The following is a 22702-nucleotide window of genomic DNA, read 5'->3' as shown; positions in this document are numbered from 1 at the left end:
GTCTTCAGAAAAGCAAGACTGAAACAAAACTAGGACCCCAATAAACATTCTAAACTTCAAGTTCCTTAACATGAAGTGAAAATTTAAGCTAAAAGTAATTAACCCATTCTGATAGTAGCAGCAGAGACCTCTGTGAATTTGACCTTCATGGAAAGGTTCCTCTGTGGCCAGGCCACCTGTGGAATCAATAATTGGATACAAAGATTTGACATATTTTAGTTTCATAATTTGAGATCTCAATATGTAAAATCTGAAATAACCGAGACACAGTCACAATTAAGCTCTAGAATCCATATTAATTCAAAGAGTTGACACAGATAAACATCTGAGAAACCTGAAGTGAGAATGTGACAGAAATCCAGACTGTGCTAATATCTCACCTCTAATGTTTCAATACAGTCTGTTATGATTGCACAGATAGCTTTAGTGCTTTATCTAATGAATCCATCTTTTAAGGCTCTAATTAGAAATGATAAAGAGCCAGTAGTAGCTCTGGTATCTGGCTCCAGAGGCACACTTCCAGTTAATCTATACAACCAAGAGCCAACCAAATAGTTGGCTGCTATCTGAAATATATTTTGCACACTATTATTATTTCAGTTGGATGGATGACATACATTCAAAATACATAGCTTTCAGTATAAAAATGATGATGATGATGATAAAGCTGAAACTTAAAGCCATTTTAGCCTGTACCTTAAATATTTGAATACATGATCATATCATATTTGTTGCATAGAGCTCATGTCTGGCTGGCTGGAATCCATTTTTACATTTAAGTATTCTGAACTATTTTTGTATTTTCCTTTCTGTATCACTGTTATCAAATGCATGAAAAATATTTTGAGTCTTTTTCTCTCAATGTCTTCTTCTAATTGAGAAAGAATCCAACAATGCAATTTAAGATATTATGAATTGCATGAAATTAATCATGTTTATTTGTCTTTGTTGCTATGCAGCCAATATTTTCAAGAAGTACAAAAGAAGGTAAAGAGCTTTAGTAGTGCAGTTCAAAATGATAGATTTCTAGATAGAATTCCTCACTTAGCAAGTATATATTTCACTGGAACAAATCCAAGTCACTGGACTTCAGAGTTCATCATCTGGACATGAGAAGATACTAGATAATTACCATGAGTATTTCCTGTATCTGACTGCCTGAACATATTACCACATCTGATACCTCAGTACCCAACAAAGACCCAAAAAAAGAGACAATTTCGTTCAGGTTGTTTTTATGTAAACATCATTTATGTTCCACTTTCTATACTTTCAGCAACTAAAATTATAACCAAAGTTGTGGAACCAAAAATTAAAGTGATTGAAGGCAGTCTTCAGCCTATTATCAAAACAGAAGGTAAAAATCAATGTTATACATGGTTCCTTAAAAAATCCATATAATAGACTGATCTCTATGAATGTATCTACATTCTTTTTGAAACTAACATGCTAAATATTTCTATATCAATGGCATGCTCATTTAACAGCAGAATGCGGAATGCAAGTTATTTAGCAGAGTAGATGGTGCATTCCTAATACTTTCAGTACATTTGCTTGTATTTGATTTCATTTGAACTTAATTTACCATTGCATTAGCACTAGTACCCAGATACTCACTATACAAATAAATCCTAAGCTATTTTTCCTGCACCTAGACTCTTTTAGAGAGTATACTCTTTATAGTTTTGTTTCCAGTCTCCTCACATAAATCTCTTTTATACTTTTGCGATGTGTTCCAAAAAGTGCAGGCATTTTTGATTCAACAACCTGAGAGCACAAAAGCTGTATATTGAAGAAAGCTTTTAAGATGTACATCCACACATGATATATTTTTTAATTAAACCACCAGAAACAGAGGAAATAAGTAGTTGGTGCAGTTGAGTCAAACCTTAGAATCCTTAATTCCAGCCCTGAATGTGTGTCTATATATAATATACATTACATATTCTTATATGTATACATATATAACACATTAAATAGACATATATACTTACATATATACTTATCTCCTGATGTTTCAGACTAGAGCATTAAATAAAGTTACTTTTCTCTCTCCCCCTACTGTGTATGTTAGCCAACTCCAACATCTCTGATGCCCCCTTCATTTCACATATTTTAATTACTCCTAAAGGATCGGAACTTCAGAATTATTTCCATGTCTAAGAATCTTACTGTGGTGACTGGCCACAGAAGAAAGACCAGGTTTTCTTCATTATTCTGTAAGAAGAATAAAACAGTCTTCCAAAAAAGGAATAGATGATATCCTCAATTGAATCTCAAGAAAACTATTATTGTAATTATCTTTGATTTGGGTATTCTCATTTTACGAATTGAGATGGCAACTTCTTGAATACTTTTGATTCCTCTAAAAGTGAGTCATTACTTAAAACTTAGACATTAGAAGTATGTATGTAAAAGTGTATTTCCTAGCTAGTTAGTTATCTATATTTTTATACATTCTTGAGACTTAAAATTGAGGTATTTGGAATCTGTGCTTTTTTTAAAAAAATACCATACCTATTGTCATTTGAGTATTTGATTGCTCTTATATAGTGATGAAGAGAATTTCATAATTTAAGAAGTTAAATCTCAGAAATTTTTGTTGAGAAAATGTTTCTTGATCATTTTAATGAAAAATGATAAAATGATCCTTGATTTTTAAATTCTTGTACTCTTTTTTAAAAATTAGATTCCCTAAAATTTTGTATAATCACTTGTACACAGCTTCTATAGTAAAAATCATTCACATGTACTATTTTTATTTTCAAAGATTCTTCTCTTTTCTTTCAAGCTTCTTCATTCAACCCATTTATCTTCCCAATCTTTGTGAGCAGGATTCTATTGTATTACTTTTCTTCAATTAGGAACACAATGAAGCATCAGCTCTACTTGAGTTTTTCCTATGAAGGGAACTAAGATGAAAAATGGCTTCAAGTCACCTATGCATTAACAACTCTTCAGTTAAAAAATTTGGAAGTTTTACTTTGTGCAACATAATGAGGGAGACAAATACTTACTTTGGCGGCCATTTACAACTGTCCAGGTCTAGAATTGCTGTTGGCATTTCCTTCTCACTGTTTGAACTTTTGCTGATTCATCGATAACTCTTGAATTCTTACTAAATAAATTAGACCCCAAGACACAATTTTAAGATGTTTCTTATAAACGGTACCTAACCAAATTTTAGAATTAAGAATAAATCAACTTAATACGTATTGAGCACGTATTGTGCTGTGTACTCTTGTAGGTGCCTGCCAGGAATAAATATGAAAAAAAAATTTTTTTGGTAGTAAATCCCTGCCTTCATAGAATTTAAGGATAGACGATGTTTCTGAAATTCCAGTTGAGGCTCTACTAAAGAAATGTCTATTGGGATATTTTATTAACTCATTTCCTGTTCTTAAACTCCTTAGCTGTTCTTTCTTTTTGAAGTTTCCACACCTTGAAAACTTGGACTTACGTTTTGATACTCAGTGTCCCTTAACCACATAGATCAAATATTATGGTGCGAAATACTTACTGTTTGAATAAACTGTACTCTTGTTTTCATTATTTTAGATTGTCCTAGACTATATAATTCTGGGTAATGGTGTACATTGACAATTTCTGAACAAACAAATAAACCCTCTCAAAGACAAGCAAATATAGTTATATTCAACTGTTGAAGGGTGTCACAGTATGAGTTAAATGTACTGAACTTCTCTAAGAAACAGTCTTGATTAACTAATGTAGTAATCTGCTTTCTAACATTCAAAATGATTTTCTCTGGGAGCAAAATCATTTTGCAAGTCAAATGCAACACTTAACTTTTGCATTTGAAGGACTGTTTAACTATTAATCAGTAAATATGTGCATCATTCACAAATAGAAGGTAAGTACTCAAATCTATTTTCTCATAAAACCTGAATTTCATATTTTAAAGGTAGGCATAAAGTTGGGCTTTTTTGATGTTCAGTGTTATGCCCATTAGATAAAAAATGTAAGATATTGACTGATTAAAAATTAAATTAAAAATTTAACAAGAAAAGAAAGTAATAGACAATATCAGTATGGTAAAGTAAGATCTACACTAGTTATCATTAGAGCAACTCAAATTTGTACATACTGTATGATTCACAATGTATAGTCACATATTAATATTTTGCATGATCATACTTTACAACTATGAATAAACGGATCAATTAAACATCAATTTAAATGCTAAAGCAGATGAAAGTTATTTTAGTAGCACACCGATAGACTGAGTCATTTGTTCTCATAAATACTGCTTAATTTGAGGACAGTGGGAACTGTTTAAAACTGATTTCATAAAGCCTGAAACCACTTTGAAATTTGAGCAACACCAAATGTTGAAATAAATTTCCTGTTCTGGTAAATTTAAAGGACTACATTAACATGATAATTTGTCTCCTAAAACAATGCCTTAGGACCCACAATAACAAAGGTCAAAATTGAAGGTGAACCTGAATTCAGACTGATTAAAGAAGGTGAAACAGTAACTGAAGTGATCCATGGAGGTGCGTTCTGTGTGTTTCCTGTAGCCTACTGTGAACATTTTCAAACAGTGTTGGCTTAAATATATTGAATATCTGAGGTTTTCTCTTGGACTTTTGTTTTATATAAATTGTGGGAAAACTTTTCTCAGTTACGGATTCTTATTAGCCAATCAATTAAAACATAGTTTACCTTTTAATGGATATAGTTGGAATCGATTTAACCATTAACTCACCAGTTCCAACAAAACTGTCATTACTCTGCATATGCAAGGATGATTATGAAATATAATGAAAACAATCATGTCAATACAAAAGAACATATTGTACTTAGAAGAAAGAGTGGCCATTCTATAAGACTGACTGATAAGTCACTTCTAGGACTTATAAGATTCCCATTCTAATGATGTATAATTCCCTGGATTCTCCCTGAACACTCATTCCGCAGTCAAGAGACAAGTATGACACGGAGTGTTAGCTTGCTAGTTGGCTCTTTCCCTTACCCAAGATTCAGGACATAACCACTACCTTTTAGACCTCTGCTATATGAATTTATTTGAGATACATCCCCAAAATTATTATGATTGAATTCTGAATGGCACTGCTGTGAGAAATACATTTAATCATTAAAACGTCTAGCTTATGGCCATTTAGACGCCATAAGGGGATAAATCAAATGCATTTTCTTCCCCTATTTCAGAGCCAATTATTAAAAAATACACCAAAATCATTGATGGAGTGCCTGTGGAAATAACTGAAAAAGAGACAAGAGAAGAACGAATCATTACAGGTAATTTTTAACTCTGTATATGAACTATGCCTGGATTATAAAGAGCAAACCATATTTAATCCTAAAATATCTCTATAAGAATCATTAAAGAAACTAAGTCATTTTCTTAGTGGTTACTGAAGTTACTTTATTTCTTTTTTGGTAGAAATAATACTAATCCTAAATATGTAATCTATGTTTTCCTCTGAATTGGAAATTTTGAGACAAATCTATAAGCATGTGTTTTTATTATGAATATGCATGTGTATTATATAATACACTATCTTCACTTTGCTATTTATTAATGAGTTACTAAATCCTAGAAGAAAAACCATTCCCTCCTTCGATTTTCCTTTAATCTTAAGGTCTACACATACACATCTACACACCAAAATAATATGCAAGTGTGTATAGAACAACTGATCAATAATTTCAGTAAACCTCTGTATCAGTCTTCCATCAGTGAATTAGCCTAAAATTCTGAATTCAGCTATTTTTTAAGTCTTTGGGAATTCCCTGGTGGTCCATGTTTAAACAAGCAGTCAGCAAATATGGCCCATGACACCTACTTATGGAAATAAAGTTTTATTGGAACACAGTGTGACCATTCATTTACACAGTGTCTATGGCTATTTGCACTCTAAAGGACAAAGTTAATTAAAGCCGCAACACAGACCACAGACCCCAGACCCATGAAGTCTAAATTACTTACTATGTGACCCTTACAGAGGAAGTTTGACCAGCCTTGTTTCAGAACCTTTTTTTTTTTTTTTTGTCTTTCCTTTAGGTCCTGAAATAAAATACACTAGAATTTCAACTAGTGGTGGAGAAACAGAAGAAACTCTGAAGAAATTGTTGCAAGAAGGTCAGTATGTCTAGAAGAATAAGAATGTGGATTTCTTTAAGCTATCTATATCAAAGTCTAAAATAATCTTTGAAGCCTCTTACACTTTCTACTCTATCTCATTCCTTTGTTCTAGTTCCATACCAACACAAGAAAAAAGTCCAAAGATAGGGAATGAAACTCAAATGACAGTCATATTGATTGTTTTGTTCTATATTTGCTATATAGTGTTCAACAACTTTGTAAGAAAATTGGTTTATCAAAAAGTAACACTAAAAACCAAGAAAGAACCAAGTGTTGGTCTGGAATTCATTGTTGGGCAGATGCCATTATATATCACATCACATCTCCTGCCTTTTTATTACATAAACCAATTTCTGCTATAAACATGTATCCTCTCAGAGGTCACCAAGGTCACCAAATTCATTGAAGGTGGTGATGGTCATTTATTTGAAGATGAAGAAATTAAAAGACTGCTTCAGGGAGGTTAGTAAAAGGGAAACAACTAACCCACTTAACAGGTTCTGATAACTGAGATTTTCAACTTTTTAAAGACTGAGCATTCAGGTTTTGTTTTGTTTTGTTTTAATTGGGTTAAAAAAGACAACATCATGTCTGTCTTAACAGACTGATTGGGTCAACGGTCATTATAGTAAGCGTTATAAAGAAAGAATTACTAGTTTAAACAGTCTTTAAAAAGTTCAATGGGGAGCAGTGAATATTTTTTTGCTTTGATACAGACAACTGTAAAGATATTTTTAGTATGTGAAAGGGGGATACTTTAAAAATTGGTAGTTATTTAAAGAAACCCAAATTGAAATACTTTTTATATTTTAAAAAATGTATTCACTGCGCCATCAATAATAAGAGGCATGTTTATGAATTTTTTAAGTGCATAGATCTAGCAAAAAAAATTGCATTTAGTATTTTTATTTTCCAAAACTACATACTTGGGAATGGGTTATCTGTTTCTTCTAACAGTTTGAGTGATAATCTATACCTGGAGCTGTAAATTATTTTGCATATGAAATTAATTTTAATATTTAAAATATGGAATGTTCTCTGCCTGTGGCGTTAAAAGGACCTACTTTTAAAAGGAAAGAAGAAAAAAAAGAATTCAAAATCTTACACAAACTCTCAATGGTAATTACTCAAAGAAATAGTAAATGTTAATAAAGTATAATTTGGGTAATTGGTATTTGAATAAATTAATTTCTAGTTCATTTTCTTAACAATAAAAGAATTTAAGGTAAGAAATTGTTTTAGAGAAACAAGTATTTAAATTATCTAGAAAAATCAAATATGCTCTTTGAAATATACTGTGAATTGATAAACACTAAATTGAAGTTCAATGTTTATCCAAAGTATGGTCCCAATGGGTTTTATGCTTAAAATTTTAAAAATTGTAGTACTACGTCCAAGAAGTTGTAAATTCTCTTGGGACCGTGTATATTTTTGGCAATTATTGTTTCCTTATTCTTTATTTTTATATAGGTAGAATCTCTTACATAGTATTGATACTGTTCAGTGATAGTAAAAATAAATAATTTTTATTGAACCAATGATTGAATTTCCCCTCAATAGAAAAATTTGTGTCTGAAAAATACAAGATTTCCTTTCAGACTGTAGGGAATATGTGACACTCCCAAAGACACAACAGAACCAGTTTCCTGTGAGATCTCATACAGAATTTACTCATCTACCTCTAAATGCTTAACACTGTACTAGAAAAAGGTAGGGATTTGAGGGAAGACGTGAAGACATGAAAATTAAGCTGAATTCTTTTTTTTTTTCAGTCCTTGCCATAGTAAGCGGCTTTGTAGAATGGCAGTGCTTTGTAGAGAATGAACCAATTAGTAACTGCACTTGTATATATTGCTTTAATTTATTTAGGCTTAAACTTCGGTAAGTATGTTTTCCTCCCCTTCAATAAGCCCCCATTAACAAGTCCATTATAAATAACGAACTAAGTACTGAAGACTAACTTCAGCCAAGAGAAGATAATACCTGTTACAAGAATAAGATACTCTGATTTTTGCTAATGGAATCTTTCTTTAACTCTGGTTTATGTTCATCCCAAAGGTTGATTCCTTTAGTTCCCAGTATTTGGTTTCTCCACATATTCATAACACGTTGGTTTTGTCAATGTCACAACATAAGTTTTTATCAAAACATTTCCAAGGGTTTTTTTTTTTTTTTCTCATAAGAAAGACAATATAAGCAGTATAGTTACTAATATCTGGACACTAAGTGGACATGCTAGTTTTCTTTCTTCCAGCCCTTTAAAACCATTGGGTCAACCATTGGGTCAACACTGAGTAACAAGTGTCTCTTGTCTAGATCCCAAGAGACACCAATTTACAAAGAAGCTGGTGTAAATAAAGATTATGTCATGCAAGATTGGTTTTTTTTTTTTCTTTCAGAGTATTGATAATTGATCTATAGGTAAATGTGATCTTCATCTCAAAGCTTGGAGTTTTCTATCTGAACTGCTCATATTGTGGTACATATAGTACATTTTGATGAACTGAGTGTATTCCTCAATCATTTAGGTCATGCTTATTAAAATGGCTAAGTGGTCAGTTTGGTACTAATATTATGATCTGTCATTGAAACACTTCAGACCACTTAACTAAAAATTTTTCTCATAAAATGTGTGGAGTTTTTCACTCTTGTCTTAGATAGAACTACATTTACTGAAACTACTAAAGTAATTAAGGGAGAACAGCAAAGTCGTAGGCTATGGAGAAAGGAACAACAACAAAAAGTTATCTGGGAAGGTTTTGACAAATCTGCCTGTATAACATGTAAAGATTTATGGCTTCTGTAGAGAACAGAGGATCAGGTTGTAGGTCTGGCTTCCAATCTGGGTTCCAACTTGAACTAATTTGTATTATAAATTGATGCTTTTCTTCCTTGCTTTCTTAATCTGAAAAGTGGGGATAGTAATGTTACCTACATATAAATGAATCAATATATGAAAAGCACTTGGAATAATGTTCAGCGCATATAAACTCTCAGTGATGTTAGCTACTATCAGGATTACGGTCAATTAACGTTAACATGGTCAACAAAGTAATACTTTACACTCTAAATTTCCAAAGTCATAGCCATGTAAAAATGCAAAAATCTTGCAAATAAGTGAGCTGAAGCATTTTGTATGTTTCAGGAAACATGCGGTGGAGAGGAGCATTTTTGTGGGATTGTTCAATGACTGATTTATCTTGCCACATTTCGCTTCTCTAAACACGACCTAATACAAGTGTCATTCAGTTTGAGATGGCAGAGAGCCACTGAGAGCAAATCTGGTTTTCTGCACTTTAATCAAGCTTTTCTTCCAGAGATGTTTGTTTGCCACAATGAACACTGCTTATTTTGATTTTATCATAGCCAAATAGTAACAAATTAACAAGTTAGTTCATTGGATATATATTAATTGGATGCTGCCAAATTAATAGAAGAAAATCTGAGTGTAAGTGCTTGTTTTGAAAAGTAATGTTGAAATCTTGTTTTAAATTGCATAATAAGTGCTCTTTGGAATTTAATAAGTCATTATAAACAATGCTTTTATTCACTGCTTAAAGACTGGATCCATCTTTTCGTGACAATATTTCATAAGCCATTTTTTGTGATCAAGTAAACCTGAAGTTAAGAAAAATATATCAACTGGAGCATATTCCATAATTCAGACTTTTCTATCTCACATAAACTTTCCCTCACTATCCAATCTAATCAGGTTTTCTATAGTTCTGTATTTTATTATAGTATTAATATAGTGTGTTAAATGGTTATGTATCTTATATTCTGGGGGGGGGAAAGACATGTTGGAAATGTGCTATGTAGACAGAAACAGAATTCTTCAAAAAATGCTTAATGTTTCTTTCCCTTTTTTTAAAACTTGATATTATACAGCCCAAAATACTGTTGGTGATAGTCTCATGTCTTATTTTTTATGGGATTTCAGAGCACTGAATACATATATAAAACAAAAATTTTGACTTCATTGTTGAGTATAGATGATATATAAAAATCAAGAAGTCAAAACTTGGAGAAAAAATAAAGAAGGTAAGCAGAGAAACAAAGCCGCTATAGGGACCACACTTATTCATTGATCTCAAATGTCCAACGACAGAATGAAAATGTGAATTTAGGTTGACCAAGTGGTCTTGTCAATGAGTTAAAAGAAAAATGAGGAATTGGGAAGTATTTTTCAACTATAACAACAAAAAACTGCATTGTTATGAGACACTTAAAATTCTAAAATAAGAAAGCTTTTATTATTTTTAGCTACTTAAATTTTAAATGGTCTTGTAGGATTGGAATTAAATTTGGGAGTATGTTGGCACACACTTCCTGAATTGCTTACTGGTATATTTCTAGAGTTATGATATTTTGTTGTCCTCATGTATTATAAGTTGATCATAAATTAATTTACAATGAGAATTTTACAGAGGCAGAAGTCTGATACATCACAAATAGGAATGACTGGAAAAAATGCGTGGATATCTCTGGGAAGATACTTCTGCTAAACTTTATAGAATGTTAGACATCCTTTCATCATAAAGTGATGCTTTTCATAAAAAGGGTGAAAAAGTCATGTAAGTCACTCCATGCAAATATGGAACATCATCTGGGGTGCTACATGCCCTAATAAAACAATATGTTTTGCAAATAGTAAACATTCATTATGATATATGGAAAACAAATGTCTGTTTGTTGCCAGTGCAAAAGTCTCACTATTCCAAAAGAAATCTACATGTTTACATGATGTTTATTTAAAACTTTATACTCTTCTGCTCAACTATGGTTTCCTGTCTCATATTAGCCATAATTTCAAAGTATTTTTAACTAAAGCTATTTAATTTCAGACACACCTGTGAGGAAGATACAAGCCAACAGAAGAATTCAAGGTAAATATATTGACTATGGTAATTTGCATATATGACAAACCTTTTGTTGTATTAAGACAAACCAAAGAAAAGGAGAGTATTCTAATACATTTTATTTTGAGCAAAGTATTTTGATGATACGAATCAGAAAATAAATCTTTCACTATTAATAAAATATAAGAAAAACAAATGTTAAAAGAAAGGCAATTATACTCATGTAAAGTGCTAGACATACTGAACCACTGGGGTAGACTCAAGTAGAATTAATTTGAAAAGAAACCCTTAAATACCAGAGTCGAGCAAAAATAGGTAGCAGGTAGACCTGAACTCTGTGAAACTATTATTTAAAATGAGGCTACAGTTTGAGACAAAAATAAATTCCAAACTGTATCTACTGTACACATACAGAAAATGATTAATAAAGGTATGTACAAAATTTTGATATAATGTGTAGGTTATATACATGTATATATCACCCATGCACTATGATTTTCTTTATAACTTTATTTATGTGCATTTTCTAATCTTCCACATAGGTTACCTTACATTCTGATGCATTCAAAACTCAAAGATTTCCTTGTGGAACTTAAAACAATTACATGTTTGGAATTTCTAAGATAATTATATACTAATAGTCAAAAGAAGTTGAAGGCTTATAAATGCATTATAGGCATATCTGATTTTAACCCAGTCCAATCTAGACATTTGAAACTAAAGACTCAATTGTACACATAATTATTTTTTATTGGAGTAAAATTGCTTTACAATGTTGTGTTAGTTTCTGCTGTACAATGAAGTAACTCAGCTAAATGTATACCTATATCCCCTCCCTCTTGGACCTTCCTCCCACCCACCCCCCATCCACCCAACTAGGTCATCACAGAGCACCGAGCTGAGCTCCCTGTGCTATAAAGCAGGTTCTCACTAGCTATTTTACAAATGGTAGTGTATTTATGTCAAACTTAATCTCCCAATTAGCCCCTCATTCCCCTTCCCCCCCCGTGTCTACATGTCCGTTCTCTATGTCTACATCTCTATTCCTGCCCTACAAATAGGTTCATCTGTAAGATTTTTCTAGATTCCATATATATGCATTAAAATACGATATTTGTTTTTCTCTTTTGGGCTTAGTTCACTCTGTATGACAGACTCTAGGTCCATCCACATCTCTACAAATGACCCAATTTTGTTCCTTTTTATGGCTGAGTAATATTCATTGTATATATGTACCACATCTTCTTTATCCATTCATCTAACGCAGGACATTTATGCTGTACACATAATTTTTAACTGAAGGCTTTATCACAGATTTCTTCTAAACATGCAAATTCATCCAAATTTTCTAAGGAACTAAAATCATCACTTTAAATTATTATTTTCATATACCTTTGATCAAAAGAGGACTTGGTTTCATCATCATAACCAGAATATATTATTAAGAAAAGATAATCTAACATTTATTATAAGAAATGATGGTCTTTTATAGATATAGTTATGCATAAAATATCATATTCTTAAACACTATAGTTTCATCACATTTACAGTCTATATGCTCTCCCTTCTTCCTAATCAGGATCTAGAAGACGATCAAGGGAAGATCGTCCTCAGTGAAAATCCAGACACCAGACAACAAAGTTTACAAAGCCCTAAATCAACAACCTGATCTTAAAGGAAAAATATGAGAGTTACGCTGACATGACGAAATGAACCACCAACACTAAAAAGCAATCACTGAACAATTCTGAATGCAAATATAGTATTTTTTTTTTCTGAATGAGAAACAGGAGGGAAATTGTGGGTTTAGCCTCCTGTGGGATAGAATCTGAGGGAAACGTAACACCTTACAGGCTTTTACATCTTGACATTAAAATTTCTGGCTAACTCTGGAATCCATGAGAGAAAATCCTTGCCACTGGATTAATTACAGTTCAGATCTCAGAGTGGTGAGCTGTTACCCCTTGAGAAGACTGAACCTTGAATAATGGAGAGATAAAATGCATGCAAGGGGTTACCTCTCAACGGGAAATGGATAAATAAAAATTGGTGCTCAGTATTAAAAAAAAATGTCAAAACCAAAACTTTTACATCAAAAAGCTTTGCACATTTGTAATACAATGTGGGTTTACCAGAAAATTATGTTATTTCTACAACTAATTTTGTACTCTTGAAATGTTTGTCTTATGCTTCTTGCAATACATATTTTTATCTCAAACATTTCAATAAATCCATTTTTCAGGTATAAAAAGAATTACTTCAAATTGGGTAATTCAAAAAACTCAAGGTTTAAGTTAATAAGAGGTTTGGACTTGGGAACAGGACTTTATACCTCTTTTTTTTTTTTTTTATAACAAATACTCATTAAAGGAAATTGAATGAATTTAGTGTTTTTCAAATTTTTAAAACTATTATGATATATAAATAATCATTATACAATGAAGCAATAATTAAACATCAACTGAGTACATAATATAACCCTGGAACTGTGCTAAGTTATGAGGATTCAAAAGATGAATTAGACAACTACTGTCCTCAAAGGGTAAAAAGACAAATCAATAATCCACAATGTACCATGGGCTATAACAGAAGAATAAACAGCACTACAGGAGCACAAATACCTCAATTAATTATTCCTAGGCTTAGGCTAACATAGAAGGAGCCAAAGAGATGCCCTTAACAGAGACTTGAAGTAACATAAGGGTCTACTGCATGAAAAAGGGGGGAAGAAAAATATTTGTTTGCTGAGAATGATAAAGAGATCAGTTTGATCTACTCAGATCTCAACAAATGTCATCCTTATCTTGGACTAGAGATAAGAGCAGACAGGGAATAGAACCCATACTGCTGAGAAACTGACTTGTGATAGTGTGATAAATTATATCATGCATTGAAAGTTGGTCATTGAGAGACTATAAAACTGAGGAAGACCAAACTAAAGATACTTCTTGGATCAGAGGCTCAGCACTAGAGTAATACTAAAGGATCTGAAAAGATTTGAGGTAGCTGAAAAGCATTGGTTCTTTGAGGAGCAATTGAGGTAAGGAAGCGAGATATAAAGTTCTAATGGTGCCACTAACTGCGGAAGTCCTGGATAGCCTGGGTTTTCCAGAATGTTTCCTACTGTGGACAGTGGTGAGATTTATGTCTAGCATTTAGAGCCCTTGCCAAGAGACAAAATGTCCTACCAACTCAGTACTCATGTAGAGAATCTTTGGACTACAATCTAAACTGGACAGAGTGTGGCTGTGATTTAACCAAAATGATTCAAAGGAGGTGGTTACGTAAGATGGTGCTGGTAGACTATATTACATCATCATCAACACAGATGGCTATTCCAGACAGACAGCATGTTGTTAATAATGCTCTGGAAGATCACAGGTTGATTGCATAGAACAAAGAGTATATGGATTCATTCAGTTAGCTCCCTTCAGGGTTTGCATCTGATAATGAACCAGGTGTTGCAAAGTTCGACTTTGAACATGGTCATCGGAGACAGTAGGCATGAAACCGAGGGTTTTTTTTTTAAAGACTGTTACCTTTAATTTTAAGGCCCTGATGGGTTTTTTTGTACCATAGGAGAAAAAAAATCAGTATTTGAGAGTATACATACAAAAATCTAGCATATGTCTCTGGGAAAAGACAGCCAAGTGACATAAGCAAATATAAAGATAAAATTTAAAGAGAAATTATTTATAAAATAGAAATAAACAAATACAAATAAAAAGAAAGAAGGTTAAAACATATGAAAATAAACAATAATTTAAAACTGCAAAATAAGAATTTAAAATAGGTAAGTAGATAGATAGATCAATAGATAGATAGGTAGATAGATATCAATCTTCCTGGGACACTTTCTACAAATCGAAGCTGCAGAGTAGTATGTGCTTTTACACACAATATTTTTTCCTTTAAAAATTCTCAAGAGTCTTATTATCTCCAGTTTCATAAGAAAAACATGAGGCTTAATGAATTTACGTAACTTTTCTTATTTTGCACTGTACTGTTAAATCAGGCCATCAATCAGCTTACCACATGCCCATTACCCAGCAAGCATAAACTTGAATAGAGCAAACACATCTGTTTTTGAAATTGTGCTTACTCTGCACTACTTTATTTCAGCTCTTTTTCTAACCATCCTCTGCATAAGTGGCATTAAATTTAAGGCTGAATTTTAAAATAAGCCCTTCTAGTCAGTCCTGATGCACAAGGTCCACCACCCTAACTTTGAGAAATATCGCTTTATAGAGATTTCTGTTGAGACCATAGTATCCAAGCAACCAGTGATCTACTTTCTGTCACTATAGACAACAGCATTTTCTAGACCTTTTATAAACTGAATCACATAGTATGCATGGCTTCTTCTTTGGCTTTCCTTTCTCTTGGATTAATATGTAGGAGTGGAATGGCAGGACCAGACGAAAGGTATAGGATTAAAGCTTTAGGAAACTGCCAAATCATACTCCAAACTCCAAAGGCGTTCTATTGTTTTGCATTCCGTCCAGAAGTGCATGAGAGTTCCTGTTTCTCTTGCCAACACTTGACATGGTCAGTCTTTTTAATGTTAGGTTTTCTAATAGGTGTGTAGTGGTATCTCATTGTGGTTTTAATTTGCATTTCCCTAATGTATGTTTTTCATCTGCTTATTTGACATTTGTATATCTTCTTTGGTGAAGTGTCTGTTCAAATCATTTGCCAATTTTGAGTTGTTTTTTAAAAAATTATTATTATTGAGTTGAGAGTTCCTTATATATCATGGATACAAGTCCTTTATCAGCTATATAAGGTGAAAATATTTTCTCATAGCATGGGACGTAACTGTTCATTCTCTTAGCATTGTTTTTGAAGATACCAAAGCCTATTTTCTTTTTTTTTCCTTTTATGGATTGTACTTTTGGTGTCATATCTAAGAAATCTTTTATTAACCAAAGGTCACAAAAATTTTCTATGTTTTCTTTTAGAAGTTTTTATTAGATTTAGGTTTTACATTGATGCATATGATCCATTTTGAATTACTTTTTGTTTATAGTACAAGGTATGAACCGAGGTTCTTCTTTTTTTCTATAGAAAGCCAATTATTCCAGCACCATTTTCTGAAAAGACTATCCTTTGTCTACTGATTTCCTTTTATACCTTTGTCAAAAATCCATATATTTGTGTATATATTTCTGTTTCTTTCTATTCTCTTCCATTCATCTATTTGTCTATCTTAATTGAAATGTCACAATGACTGGTTTGAAATAAATCAATAAATCTGTTAGAATTAGTACTCCAACTTTGCTCCTATTTTTCAAAGTTGTTTTGGCTATTTTAAGTTTTTACATTTCCAGATGAATTTTTTACTCAGTTTGGCAATTTCTACCAAAAAAAAGAGATATCTGCTGGACTTTGAAATTGTGTTGAATCTATGGATCAATTTGGGGATAATCAAAATCTTCACAATATTGAGTCTCCAAACCATGAACAAAATATATCTCTCTGTTTGTATAGGTATTCCTTAATTACCGTACCAATGTTTCATTATTTTAAGTGTACAAGTCTTGCACATCTTTTGTAGATTTTCCTTAAGTACTTGATATTTTTGATGGTATTATAAATGGCATTTTTTAATTTCAATTGCTGACTGTTTATTTTCTGTGTATTGATCTTGTATTTTGCAAACTTGTTAAACTCATTTATTAGTTCTAGTGACTTTTTGTAGATTCCATCCTGTTTTCTACATTGACAAACATGTTGTCTTCAAATAAAGACAATTTTACTTTTTCCTCTGCCATCTTAATACCTTTAATATTTTCTTGCCTTATTTCATTGGTTGAAATTGAATAGTAGTATAATTTAGAATAGAAATGGCAGGAGTGGGCATTTTTTTGCTTCATGATCTTAGAGGGAAAACATTCATTCATTCTTTTAGCCTTAAGTATGATGTTTAGTTTCATGTTAGCATCACTACTTTTTCATAGTTCTCCATTATCAGGTTGAAGAAAGTGACTTCTATTTCAAGTTTGCTGAGAATTTTTATCAGGAATGAATGTTGAATTTTACCAAATGATTTTTCTGCATCTGTTGGGATGATCATGTGGGTTTTTGTTTTTGTCAGTTTGACAATATGGTGAATTGAATGGAATTAATTTTGAATGTTTTGGATGTAAATCCTTCATTCCATTCACCTCTTTCATTCTGGGATGAATTCCACTTGGTCATGATATATTCAATTTATGAAAGCTTTAACAGTTTTCACATGTATGTTCACGAGAGATATTGGTCTATACTTTTCTTTTATTGTAATCTCTTTGTCTGAGTTTGGTATCATGGTAATGTAGACCTCACAAGATGAGTTGGGAAGAATTTTGTTCAGTTTTTAGAAAGTGTTTTGTATAGAATTGATAATATTTTCCTCCTTAAATGTTTGATAGAATTCACCAGTGAAATCATCAAGGCTTGCAATTTTCTTTAAAGAAACAACTAAATATCCAATTTCTTTAATAAGTATAAGGTTACTCAGATTATCTATTTTTTCTTGAATGAGATTTGGTAGTTTGTGTCTTTCAAGGAACTTGTCCATTTTACACCATTTTGAAATTTATTGGCACAATGTAGGTCAAAATATTCCATTATTATCCTTTAAATATCTTTAGTGATGTCACCTCATTCATGCCCAGTTCTGGAAATTTGTGTCTTCTCTCTTTTTCTCCTAACCAATCTAGCTAGCCATCAATCAATTTTATTGATTTACTCAAATAAGCTTTTGATTTTGTATGTTTGTCTGTATTGTGTTCCTATCTTCTATTTCACTATTTTCCACTCTTATCTTTATTATTGTCTTTCTTCTGCTTTATCTGGTTTTAATTTGAGCTTGATTTTCTAATTTCTTAAGGTAGAAGCTGAAGTCATTGACTTAAAAACTTTCATTTTTCTAATACTATACTTTAGTGGTATAAATTCCCCCACTAAGTATTGCTTAGTGGTCTCTCACAACATTTCACATGTTTTAAAAATTAAATTAAATTAAATTCAAAGTACTTTCTAATTTTCTTTCTAAATATGTTTAAAAGTTCCATTATCTTTTTAAGAAATTGAAATAATAAGAAAAATATCTATTTACACGTGTAGTGATGATTTCTCATGTTCTTTGTTCCTTTGTGTAGATCCATATTTCCATCTGGTATCATTTTCCCCTTCCTAACATTTCTCTTAGTGCAGATCTGCTGGCGATAAATTGAATTTTTCTGTCTAAAAAAATCATTATTTTGTCTCTGTTTTTGAAAAATATTTTTGCAGGATATGCAATTCCAGATTGCCTTTTTAGATTTATAATGCTTTAAAGATGTTATTTCACTGTTTTCTTGCTTGTCTCATTCTTATTTGCTCTGTATTTAATATGTGCTTTTTACCCTCTTTGCCATTGGTTTTGTAAAATTTGATTATGATGTGGATTGGGGTGGTTTATCTTATGTTTTTGTTCCTAGGATGTATTGAGTTTCTTAGATCTGTGATTTTAGGATTTTTATCAAATTTTATTTTCTTCAGTTATCAATGATTTGTTCTGTCCCCTCCTTTCTGGGATTCTAACTACATATATTAGACTACTTTTAAGTTGTTGTATAGCTCACTGTTGCCCCTTTTATTTTCCTCTGTACATTTCTATTTTAGAGAGTTTCTAATTTTATGTCTTCATGTTCACTAGTCCTTTCTTCTGCAATGTGTAACTTGACCCTGAATCCATTCCCTGAATTTTTCATTTTGGACATTATAGTTTTCATCTCTAGAAATTCAATTTGGCTTTTTTTTATATCTTGCACGTCTCTCCATAACTTTTTGAACATATGGAATATAATTATGGTAACTATTTCAAAGTTCTCTGTTATTCTAACAATGTGCCAATTCTGAGTCAGTTAACTGATTGAATTTTGTCCTCATTATTCCCCATATATAACTTTGCATGCTAGTAAACTTTGATTGGTTCCCAGACACTGTAAATTTTTCTTGTTGGATGCTAGATATTTTGCATTCCTACAAATATTCTTGAATATTGTTCTAGGATGTAGTTAAGTTTCTTCGAAACAGTTTAGTCCATTCGGGTCTTGCTCCTAAGATTTGTTAGGCAGTGCCTGATCTGTGTATAGTCTGCGGCTAATTATTCCCTGCTATTTAGGCATGGTCCTTCTGAGTACTTTTCCCAATGCCCAGTGAATTATGAGGTTTTCCAATCTGACTGGTGGGAACACGTGCTATTCTAGGCCTTGTGTGAATGTGAGGTACTGCTTCCTCTAATCTTTTCAGATGTTTTTATCCTCTGTTCTCTATTAGTTTTCTAATATTAATGTGATTAATAATTAATAAATTATTTCTAATAATTTTCTAATATTTCTAATCATGTGCTGATGATTACCCTGCTGAATACTCATGGAAGCCCTCTGCATATCTTTAAAGTTCTCTCTCTGTGCAGCTCTCTTTACACTGGTCCTCTGTCCTGTGAACTCTAGCCTTCTTAGTCTCCCTTTACACCCAGCTCTATCTCATCACTTCCATGAGTCAGCCAGGCTCCCCCTGGATTCTCCCTTCCTGTACTGCAACCTGACAAGTCTTTCAGAACAGAACACTGGGACAATCATAGAGCTCACTTCACCTGTTTCCTGACTCTCAGGCATCACTGTCATTTGTTGCCTGATGCCCAGACACCATTCTTGAATACCATTCTTTGGAAATTTTTCTTTGTTGTTTTTTTTTTTTAATTGTTTTAGTCAGGAGAGTAAATCTGGTTCCTGCTATTCCACTTTTCCTGCAAGTGCAAGATCTTCTCTAATTTAATTTAGTTATATTAATTCCATTTCATAATCATAAACTGCAACTCTAAATAGGAGCAGCCAACTGGAAAATGTTAATCATAAGAAGAGCCAGATGGAAACATGTTGATGGGATGCACACAGATCTATCATAAGTAACAGAAAAAGAATTCAAGATGAAATATCTTACAGCTACTAACATTGCTATTCAATGTGCACATGCACTCACATATACACAGATAAGAAATTGTCTATGTCTACCTAGAGAGGTGAGATAGGGAGGGTGGGAGGGAGACGCAAGAGGGAGGAGATATGGGGATATATGTATACATATAGCTGATTCACTTTGTTATACGGCAGCAACTAACACAACATTGTAAAGCAATTATACTCCAATAAAGATGTTAAAAAAAAAATGCTAGAGAGACAGTTAAAAAAATTGTCTAAAGGAAAATGGTAATTGAATTTTATTTATTGAGATTTCTTTTTATATTCATCTAAACAGTTATTTATTTTTATCTATAAACTCTGAAAATAACATTTCTTAAAGTTTTAAGCACTTAGTTATGTTAATTGAAAATAGCCTCATTGTCTTCACTTCTGAGAGTCTCTGAAAGGTCTTACAAAACATCTTACAAACATTAATGTTTGTAATGTTTTACAAACATTAAATATTCATTGGTGAGATTTCTACACAATATGATGAGAAAAGGCTAGTAATTTTCTAGCCAACCTAGGTTCTAAAAACAACACTTGGAAAACTTAGACCATATGTGAATAAGGCTGTTGGACGACTTTCATTTTTAGCAATAAAGTCATTAACTAATGAATTTCTTAAACTTTAATGAGGTCTCACAAAAAAGTTGTGGAAATACAGAAAAAAATCTGAAACATAAAAGGTAATTATGGAACTTCATGAAAGATAAATCAAAAAATTCCATAATTACAACCTTCAAGGGGTTGGTAAGAACAATTAGCTTGAAAATATAAGAAATAATCCATGAGAATTAAAAAAAAAAAAAACTGGACAGAAACAGGGTCAGTAAACAATGTGTAGATTAAGGATCCAGCTCAGTTGAAGGAATTCTAATAAGTCCTTCCTGACTGAATTATTCCTGAAAATTAATCCCAACTTAATTTTGTTAAACTTTAGAAACTATTTATTAGGTTAAGGCTCTATTATAAAAATCAACCTGGGGTTTCCCTGGTGGCGCAGTGGTTGAGAGTCTGCCTGCCAATGCGGGGGACACGGGTTCGATCCCTGGTCTGGGAGGATCCCACATGCCGCGGAGCAACTGGGCCCGTGAGCCGCAATTGCTGAGCCTGCGCGTCTGGAGCCTGTGCTGCGCAACAAGAGAGGCCGCGATAGTGAGAGGCCCGCGCACCGCGATGAAGAGTGGTCCCCGCTTGCCGCAACTGGAGAAAGCCCTCGCACAGAAACGAAGACCCAACACAGCCATAAATAAATAAATAAGTAAATAAAAAAAATTAAAAAAAAAAAAAATCAAACTGGATTTTTTTCTTAACATGGCAGAACGATATACCATTTAGTTAAAAAAAAATTGAAATCATTAATTTTCCTGTTCTAGGAGAGCTCAATTCAATTTTTTCTTAAGTTCATTATATATCACCAATACCTGAGTTTCAAATATTTGTGCCACAATTTCTGTTTGCTTCTCCTTTACTACAATAAAATGATCATCTCTCACACACTTTAGATGGATGGGGTCCACATACGCAGCCATCAGACAAAGACAGCAAAGAACCTGCTGGAACCATACATAACTACTACATTGTTATCTCTGCAGACCCAAAGCTGCTCTCTGGTATTCACTATCTTCTTAGCCCCAATGTAATTACATCTTCAGGAAAATGAGCATAAAAAGAAAATAAAATCCCTAGGTCTTGTTTTACTATGACAGTTTTGCCTAAGCAGTTTTATTGCCAAACATAGGAACTGTATTGGAAAAATTAATGCAAAGAGTAGGAAAAGACTGAAGTAAAAATTAACACAGTTTATGCTACAGTAGTCTTTGATGAGAAATACTTTTATGCATGAATTATTTAGGTAATTTCCTCAGTCCTTTATTATCTTCCTGTTTACAGCCATGCCTTTGCATAGGTCAGAGAAATAGGACAGTTAACCCACTGCATTCCCTTAAATACAAAAGTCATATAATCTTAGCGGTAATTATGAGTTCTACCAAACCCAAAAGAGCTTAATCTAGTTTGAGTGTAAGCCAAAGGATAAGCGAACTATGGACACAACCAGCCCACTACCTGTTTTTGTAAATAAAGTTTTATTGGAACACAGACATGTATGTTCATTTATATACTGTCTGTGTCTTCCTTCATACTATTAGGACTGAGTTGAAGAATTGCAACAGAGACAGATAGATCACAAACCTAAAGTACTTACTACCTGGTCTTTTACAGAAAGAAAAATGCCAACCTTTGGAATAGACTCCTAAAGGAAATATTTCTGTAATTTTACACTAAACACAAATCACATACTTAATTCATATATTTCCACCTGGTTGGAACTAAATAATTTGTAGAAATTAGTCCCTTTAACACAAATGTAATCCCTGCTTTGAAGAGATTTGCTTATTAGTTGATAACTTTGTATCCATTTCTAGTAATTTAGAATTCTCACATGCTTTCAGCACTAGGAAAGGAATGCCAATGTATTAACTAAAGTAACATTAATTCTACATAATTTGCATATAATCAGTAAGACATAAGAAATGATCATTCATTTCTTTTTGGAAACTATTATCAAACACTGGATATGCCAGTGATGGGGGCTGAGAGAACAGTCTTCCTCAGGTACCTGCATCTGTAGAACTATAGCCCAATTTGAAACATCATTTCTAAAGGTGGTATTGTTTATAAGAGGCTTTAAAGCCTTCAATTCAGGTGTCTAAGAA

General features: G+C 32.5%; 2 protein-coding genes across 8 annotated transcripts in view; one reads left to right on the top strand and one right to left on the bottom strand.

The window, feature by feature from the left end:
- POSTN (periostin) overlaps positions 1 to 13372 on the top strand; it is a 34241-nt gene extending 20869 nt beyond the window's left edge. Inside the window, exons 17-23 of one of the 4 annotated variants that reach the window (XM_082365388.1) lie at positions 1277 to 1357; positions 4428 to 4517; positions 5194 to 5283; positions 6050 to 6127; positions 6509 to 6592; positions 10975 to 11016; positions 12569 to 13372. In XM_082365388.1, the coding sequence (XP_082221514.1) occupies positions 1277 to 1357; positions 4428 to 4517; positions 5194 to 5283; positions 6050 to 6127; positions 6509 to 6592; positions 10975 to 11016; positions 12569 to 12606 (503 nt within the window). In that variant the 3' untranslated portion in view covers positions 12607 to 13372. The remainder of the gene's footprint in view (positions 1 to 1276; positions 1358 to 4427; positions 4518 to 5193; positions 5284 to 6049; positions 6128 to 6508; positions 6593 to 10974; positions 11017 to 12568) is intronic. The other 3 variants (XM_082365389.1, XM_082365390.1, XM_082365391.1) reach the window with 3 other exon arrangements.
- LOC309615688 (uncharacterized protein) overlaps positions 1 to 22702 on the bottom strand; it is a 426392-nt gene that overhangs the window by 19402 nt on the left and 384288 nt on the right. Inside the window, exon 6 of one of the 4 annotated variants that reach the window (XR_014236965.1) lies at positions 3018 to 3118. The exons of the other annotated variants lie outside the window; for them this stretch is intronic. The gene's annotated coding sequence lies outside the window, so the exon portion shown is untranslated. The remainder of the gene's footprint in view (positions 1 to 3017; positions 3119 to 22702) is intronic. 4 annotated transcript variants of the gene reach the window in all.

The sequence above is a fragment of the Balaenoptera borealis genome, assembly GCF_965194805.1.
Source record: "Balaenoptera borealis genome assembly, chromosome: 18".
Classification (NCBI taxonomy): Eukaryota; Metazoa; Chordata; class Mammalia; order Artiodactyla; family Balaenopteridae; genus Balaenoptera; species Balaenoptera borealis.
Note: the sequence above shows the minus strand (reverse complement) of the source record. Positions and strands in the feature narration are given on the sequence as shown.